Source organism: Musa acuminata, chromosome BXJ3-9 (genome assembly GCF_036884655.1).
Source record: "Musa acuminata AAA Group cultivar baxijiao chromosome BXJ3-9, Cavendish_Baxijiao_AAA, whole genome shotgun sequence".
Taxonomy (NCBI): Eukaryota; Viridiplantae; Streptophyta; class Magnoliopsida; order Zingiberales; family Musaceae; genus Musa; species Musa acuminata.
In genome coordinates this window covers 7,199,378-7,207,187 of record NC_088357.1, presented here as the reverse complement: position 1 = coordinate 7,207,187, position 7,810 = coordinate 7,199,378, and the positions used below count along the sequence as shown (strand labels likewise).

Genomic DNA, 7,810 nt, shown 5'->3' with positions numbered 1-7,810 from the left:
TGCATTATGTTAACCAGTAATTTATTTTAACATTACTTTTATTGTGAAAAATCCAATCAGGAAAATAGTTAAAAGTAGACTGCTAAATGGCAGAAAAATAATAATAATAATAAAAGGATGAAATTGTCATGAGAGATCTATTTATAAAGTTTAGATCTTCTTCCAAGTGATTGGCCGCTATACAGTGGGTCCCAGGTAACTACCAACCAACGGATGCTTGCCACGTCATGATTCAAGCTCAAGGCTGTGTGGAATCGGACAGCTAATCTTACGGTGAAGGGAGTGAGGTCTCTTCCGAATCGTGGCGTCAAATGACGCCAATAAAGAGGCCTAGCAAGGCTTCACCGAGGGTTTCCTTTCCCTTTTTCTCTCTTGGTTCCCTCTCTCCCTCGTCCTCTTTCCCCTCTCTCTCTCACCTCTTCGCCATTTCTCGCCGTCGAACGCGGGGTTTCTTCTTCTTGGGGGAGGGGAGGGACGGGGAGAGGGGCTCGTTTGCTTGGGATCGAGGCGCGGGCGAAATCTTGGATTAAGGTTTCGATCTTGGGTCGTGGCGGCGTTTCCAAGGCTGGGGAGGTGCTGAGGCCAAGATGAGCGTCAATACCGTGCCGGCTTCCGCCTCCCATGGCAACCTGGACGAGCAGATCTCGCAGCTCATGCAGTGCAAGCCGCTCCCCGAGCAAGAGGTCCTCTCTCTCTCTCCGTTTACCCTTTGATTTCTGTCTTTTTCGGTCAGGATCAAGGTTTTTGGAATTTCTTGTCGATTTCTGAGTCTTTGTGGCAGATCGGTGGGGGATTGAGTGTTTCTTGGTCGATAGGCGGGATTTCGTTGAGCGATCTGAGAGTTCCTTCGATGGGTTCTGTAGTTGGACTCGGAATGAAATCTTTGAGGATCTAAGGTATCTTTGATTGAGATTCGTGGGTGTTGGTTGTGGATCTACTCGAAGATTTCTTTTCTTTACTTTTTGCAGTTCATAGAAGTATATGTGTTGCATATGTTACATCTGACTCGCTAGAAGTAATGTGCTGATGGCGGATATGGAGATAATTTGAGGCTCTCTATCACATGGAAGTCTTAATGGTGACCTTTCTAGGTTGGTTGTCTTATATTTGTTCTAATGATTTTTATATGAATGGTGTATGGAGTTACTCGATGAATCAGGTAAGTAGGTAGGTAGGTAGGTAGGTTGGTTGGTTGTCTTACGAATCTAGAGTGAATTCTTGTGTTCACTTAGCCATAGATGAATTGAACTAATCTAATAAGGTAAATGCAACTTCACCGTTGGTTTCTCAGCATACCTATAGAAACCTAAATTATTGGCATGTAGATACTAAATAGTTTAGCTGACATAATATGACATCTGAAGTATGTTTCGAATTGATTTGATGCCCATTTACTCTTTTGTACCTTCTTTTCTGAAGCCTTTTGAATGTATGGATGTACCATATGAGTTTCAATGCTTCACTCGCAACATGTTTTATGAATCGATTTTTTTCATCGAGAATTTACAAAATTATTGAACCTTGTAGAAGCATTGGTATATCTATGAAGTTCTTGCTGGATGCTCTTGGTCATGGCTTGGCATTTCTTGTAGTAATCATCATTTTGATTTTATCAATTGTTTGCTGATCACTATTCAACATTTAATTGTTGGTAATTTATTTTCTTCCTGTTGATTTTATTTAATTGTGCAGGTTAGGATGCTGTGTGAGAAGGCAAAAGAGGTATTGATGGAAGAAAGCAACGTTCAGGTAGGTATTCTTGCTCTTAGGATGTTCTATTAATTAAGTGAAGGCCATGGCAAAGCATAAAGACTGCTTTAAATGAGGCATGATGGAGAAATAATCACATTTCGCACATGGGTAGTAATCTACCCTGACTAGACATCATGGTAGCAAGAGCCGCATACACTGCTTTTGTATTTTTCTCAGAATTTTGGTTATTTTATGCACTACTAGCAATTTTCCCTTTTCTTTGTTATCTTTATGAGATATTAACTTATGAATTTTGTACCAACAAAAAAGCATCAATAAGAACATGAAAATAAGATATTGACACTTTATACTGGCTATAACAATCAGTTAAAGACAAGAAATTCTAGTCATAAGCCAATTTTTAGTTTGCCATCAGTCCAATATTGTTTTGGTATTCAAACACGTGCAAAGGCTTGGTGTTGCTGGGAGAAGGTTGTTGGAATGGATATGTGGGCTCAGATAAAATTAGAAATGTTTCAGTTGACAGAAAAAATGAGTTAAAACCATTTACGGTCTAATGGACGGTGAAAAGAGGCCATATATGCACTAATGACATGATGCATGTGGTGCACAAGCACTAGTGGGCCAAAGAGAATGAATTAGTAAAAGTGACTTGATGACTCTATTGGAGTCACTCTACTCTGATTGGTGATTTAGGGTTTTACGTAGGAAAGAGATATATGTATACAGCTCTAATTAGCATGAATTTTGACCTGAGAATTGAAAAAATGGCTCCAGACTAGGGACCAGCCAGTTTGAATGAAAAAAACTGTGAACTGGGAATCAGAGACCAATCCAATTCTATTAAAAGTAACCTGGACCCACAAAGTCTGCTGGTTCTTTAATGGATGATCAGTTTTTTAATATATTTAAAATTCAGTGATACCCTTATCATTTAAGTGAAGTTAAATCATAGTAAGGGAATTTGAATAATATCAGTATCATTAATAAAAGAAACACTCTTTTTATCTTCCCATTGCTTCTCTCCCACTTGATTAACTCTGCTTCTCTCTCACAGCCACCATCTTTCCTGATGCCTAATAAGGAGTAGATGAGGAATTGGAGAAAATAGGAGAAAAGAAAGAGCAGTTAGATGGGGAGAGAAGTAGAGAAGAAGAGCAGGGAGGTAAAGGAAAAGAAGAGAAGAAGGAGAAGGGGAATGGTAAGAAGTGGAGAGGAGGGGAAAAGAGGAGGAAGAGAAGCAAATAAGGAAAATGAGAAGAAGATATAGGAGCAAAGGAAGGAAGAAGAAAGTAGGAAGGAAAAGAAAAAAATTATTAAAACGTAAAAATATCATTGTTTATTCTAGTAATCTGCGACCCTTCCAATTGACCTGCTGCTCTTACTAGTTAGCCAAAGCCTAGCAAGGTCACTGACCAGTTCATTTCTAATAACTATGCTATATAGTTGAGACCTAAATTGTTGTTGTTTCCATTGATTGTTCTGTTTAAACGAGAATCTTCATCTTCTCTGAGAACTGTTATTAGCAACTTGTTTATCTGTTATAGAATTTAACCTTTCTATGGATCACAGCCTGTGAAGAGCCCTGTGACAATCTGCGGTGACATTCATGGGCAATTTCATGATCTTGCGGAACTATTTCGAATTGGTGGAAAGGTATCCTTCTTCATCTTTCACATGGTTTCTTGTTTTGATGCAAGTTTAGGAAATAGTGACCTAAACTCGATCAAATATTTCTGATGATTATTTATGTCCTAAATCAGTATATCTTATGTATTTGGTGATTATTTTTCTGCTATTCAGTGTCCAGATACAAATTACTTGTTTATGGGTGATTATGTTGACCGTGGGTACTATTCTGTTGAGACTGTTACGGTAAGTGAAGTACCTCATTCTCATTTTATGCTGTTTTGTTTGATATATGCTATTTTATGTTATAAGTTACATAATTTTCATGATATCTATTTTGTCAACCTGCACTAACTGCACAATCCTAGTTTGCTACTTATGATTGAGACAGTAGCCTACAACATGGTAACGCTTTATATGTTACTTCTTTTGTCCAAGTGATATATCTAGTTCTCAGCTGTTCCCTACAGTACAGAAGTTACACATTTTTGTGTTTGCTGCAAGCTTGTTTTATTTGTGTTTGTGTACCTGGAATCCTATTTAACCCATAACGCCTAAATCTTATGGATTAAAACCACATGCTAAAGCCCTGTTCACGGAGACTTTATCATAGATTAAGAGGTCCGATCAGCTCAGCCCTTAACTCGAGTTCTAAAATTAATAACTGAATCCAAAAGGAACCAAGCTACGACTATCATGAATTCTATTTTATTAGGAAATTGCAAGTTGATGGCTGTTGTATATGAGAGTGAGAGCTTCCTGTGCTTGTTGAGTTTCAAGGGGATTTTCTTTGAATCACTTTACTGAGCCTTGACATAGTATTGATCTACTAATTATTTTATATGATCAGCTTTTGGTGGCTCTCAAGGTGCGTTATCCTCAGCGGATCACCATTCTCAGAGGAAACCATGAGAGTCGTCAGGTATATGGTTTAACTTCTGGTTGTTTCTTTTCATTTATAGGTTTTGTTTATTTTGTTGTGATTTATTTTTGCATAAAATGATCTCGTATGACTGACAGTGGATATCATTTGTACATATTTCTTGTCTTTAATAAGTATTACCATAGTAGTACTCTTTTACTCCATGTTCTATTGGTTGTCCTGCTGATGGTTGCATATTTAGTAACCTTGTTTCATTTATTTGCAGAGTATGCAAGTTTATAACTTTATTTCATATGGTGCAGATTACTCAAGTTTATGGATTTTATGATGAATGCCTGAGAAAGTAAGTTTTCTGATGTTATCTTTGGAATTGGAATTACATATCTTTTGAATACACCAACTTGCCGTAGTCTGAAATATCAGGGCTTATTTTGTTTTTTCCTCTTCCTCTTGTACATTCACATTGGCATAGACTGTACTACATGGTGATATTGACATAAATAAAGTTATTGTTACCTATGAAGAGAAAAGTTATTTGTAATAGTTGTCATTTTTCATATGCTGCAAGAATTCTTTTTATGCTTGAGGTTGAATTGGATTGTTGTTAATCATTTTGTCAGCATGCCTTCAGAATAACTATTTATCCATGCATATGAATTTGTGCTTTGAAAATGATTATTGTTTTACTGCATCAAGACTTATGGTTACTGAACAAGCAAGATCAGGTTGGTAGGATGCATATATTTGTCATGTACATGTGTTTTTTTTTTCCTTTTTAATTTTCTAATGGTGCTATTGAGATATATCCAATTCACTATTGAACAGGGATTAGTTGATCTGTGTATGTATTTTTTGAGGTATCGGCAATATTGTCAGATTATGATGTATGGCATCTAAATCCCTATTACTGATATATGTCCCATAACTTTATTTTGAGGATGATTAAGGTTGAAAGTGCACACATACCGGAAAGAGGGAAAATCCTCACATTTTTTTCAGCTAGTGGATATTTTGAGGATAAGATATAAGTAAGCTTGACGTATAAAGAATCAACATGATGAATATTTCATCATATGAGAGTTTAGTAATAGTGTGGTTATATTTGGGTTTGCAGTCATGAATGTGCTTGAAAAGTGAGACATGCCATGTTAACCTTCTTGTTCTACATTTGAAGTCAAGCAATTCTGATCAACACTCATAAAGTTTGTTTATATTATTTTCTACAGATATGGTAATGCAAATGTATGGAAGATCTTCACTGACCTTTTTGATTATTTCCCATTGACGGCATTGGTTTGTATTCTCACTCACATTATAATTCTTTGTTTATGATGTGAATGTTGAAGTTTCTAATTTCAGATAAAGTAGCATTTGTACTCTAGTGCATTTTGTTATTTTGGTAGTTGCATGGCTTCTAATGTATGTTGTTCATCAGTTTGTGACGGATGCCTCTCTCTCTCTCTGTGTGTGGACGAAATGGTTACTTTTATTAGAATGATATGGAGGAAGTTTCTTTTTGTGGGGCGAGGAGATATTTTTGGGGTATAGTTAATTGGTTGGGTTGTCCTTAAGTTTAAGGGATTAGTTATTTGTCTATGTTGATGGTCAGGATCACAGGGGGTGGTTAGCTTCATAAAAGCAGCTTGTTCAAGTTGCTTTAACTTTGAAGATTTTTTTCATCAACATATTGTCCACAATAATTTTACAATGTTGTCAATGTGAGCCTTAACCTTTCTAAGCTGCTATCATATTTCCATGCAAGAAGTCTACACACGAGAACTTGTTCAGAATTCTTTATGCGAAACTTCACTAAATATGAATAGTCGGTACATCAAAATGAGGATTGGTTTGAGTTTTTCCAAAAAAAAATGTTTTTAATGTTTTTTACAATTTTAAAATGTAGAATATTTTTGATATCGTAGTCCTTATGTTTGATGGTTTCTCTTATGGATGGTTGATCTTTGTACGAGTCATTTTGCTCTGGAGACATGGTGGCACTATTGTGGTTCTGAGAATCTTGTCATACCAGGTTGAGTCAGAAATTTTCTGCCTGCACGGTGGATTATCTCCATCTATTGAGACTCTTGATAGCATCAGGAGCTTTGATCGGGTTCAAGAAGTTCCTCATGAGGGTCCTATGTGTGACCTTTTGTGGTCTGATCCTGATGATAGATGTGGTTGGGGCATTTCTCCCCGTGGTGCTGGATATACTTTTGGCCAAGTATGTCACTTCTTTTTTTTCTTATTCGTGTCCTTGTGTTGTATCAGTCTTCACTAAACCATTTTGGATGTTTACAGGATATATCTGAGCAATTCAACCATACCAATAACCTTAGGTTGATAGCCAGAGCTCACCAATTGGTTATGGATGGATATAACTGGGGACATGTATTTTTCTGAACTATGATGAGTATATATATATATATATATATCCATTTGTGCATTTCTGTTTTGGGAATCCAAAATGTTAATGATAATGATTCTGTTTGACAGGAACAAAAGGTGGTAACCATATTTAGTGCACCAAATTATTGTTATCGTTGTGGCAACATGGCTTCCATCATGGAAGTCGATGAATGCAAAGGGCAGACATTTATCCAGGTCGGTGTTTTCATGTATTTTCTCTCTCAACAACAAATTATTAACAGTGATGTTTGTAGTTTGTAGTCGATGAGGGATTGTTTCTGTGAGTCATTTAGAGTTGGTTGGTTGTCCATTTTATTATTTTGATATGGTCTTTTTGTTGCAGTTTGAACCAGCGCCGAGGAGAGGAGAGCCCGATGTGACTCGGAGAACACCTGACTACTTTCTTTAAGCAGATATCGGCGGGATACTGTTGATGTCTGACAGCAAGTGCTGCTTGCTGTGTGAGGTTATGATTGCAAATATATTCTCAAGATCTCATAATTAGCATTCTTATATTCTCAAGATCTAATGGCAAATATGTTGTATAATGTGGCCGTAAGTTTTGCCCTTTATTGACGTGTAACTGAGATCCAACATGGCTGGTGGCAACACGGTTACGATGCAGCTGCGGCAGCCGCATGTATCATGTTGAAGGCATTATGTTCTCCCCAATTTATATATTTTTTTTTTCTATTATTGATTTTTAATTCTACTTGTGCCATTTGGTCTTGCTGGAGAGAGGGGAGAGGGTGGACTTGATTGGGCTGCCTGTGTTCGGCCAAACTAGTAGGCCAAACTAGTAGCTTTCCACCTTGCATTTGTTGTAGGCAAGTGATACTGATATGTTGTAACTTAAAGAGATAGAACCATACATCATCCTTGGTTGGTGTGGGCTATGATTTTGTTGCATGTTGGAAAAGAATTCGTTTCTAGCTATTAAGAAATGCTTGCTTATAATAGTTGACGTGGTTTTCCTTCTTTGATGGTACTTGACAGCTGCGTTTATAAGTTAGGATGTGTTATTGCTATTTGACTTTTGATTACTGCAACCAGGATTCTTTTTGTATGCTCAATTCTTTTGTTACCTACAGAATTCAAAGCACGCAAAGTCGGATGCAAATTTTAGTTGCCAATGCCTAAGACACATGCCATCTTACGGAACAATAATTTACGTGGCTC

At 37.0% G+C, this 7,810-nt stretch overlaps 1 protein-coding gene across 2 annotated transcripts; it reads left to right on the top strand.

Annotated features, from left to right (window-relative positions):
• The first annotated feature begins 347 nt into the window (after positions 1-347).
• On the top strand, positions 348-7,609 carry LOC135649544 (serine/threonine-protein phosphatase PP2A-2 catalytic subunit-like). 2 transcript variants are annotated; one of them, XM_065168018.1, is made up of 11 exons: positions 348-683; positions 1,693-1,749; positions 3,286-3,369; positions 3,517-3,588; positions 4,193-4,264; positions 4,528-4,568; positions 5,452-5,518; positions 6,255-6,446; positions 6,524-6,613; positions 6,719-6,826; positions 6,975-7,609. In XM_065168018.1, exons 1-11 carry the CDS (start codon positions 588-590, stop codon positions 7,038-7,040), a joined length of 945 nt encoding a protein of 314 aa, XP_065024090.1. In that variant the 5' UTR covers positions 348-587; the 3' UTR covers positions 7,041-7,609. The 2 variants fall into 2 exon arrangements, with proteins under 2 accessions (XP_065024090.1, XP_065024091.1); XM_065168019.1 differs by lacking the exon at positions 348-683 and adding an exon at positions 782-896.
• The last annotated feature ends 201 nt before the right edge of the window (positions 7,610-7,810 follow it).

Coding starts and splice junctions, on each gene's coding strand:
- LOC135649544 (XM_065168018.1), top strand. CDS start 588: ATGAGCGTCAATACCGTGCCGGCTTCCGCCTCCCATGGCAACCTGGAC. Junction 1,750..3,285: donor TGGAAGAAAGCAACGTTCAG/GTAGGTATTCTT, acceptor TATGGATCACAG/CCTGTGAAGAGCCCTGTGAC. Junction 5,519..6,254: donor ATTTCCCATTGACGGCATTG/GTTTGTATTCTC, acceptor TTGTCATACCAG/GTTGAGTCAGAAATTTTCTG.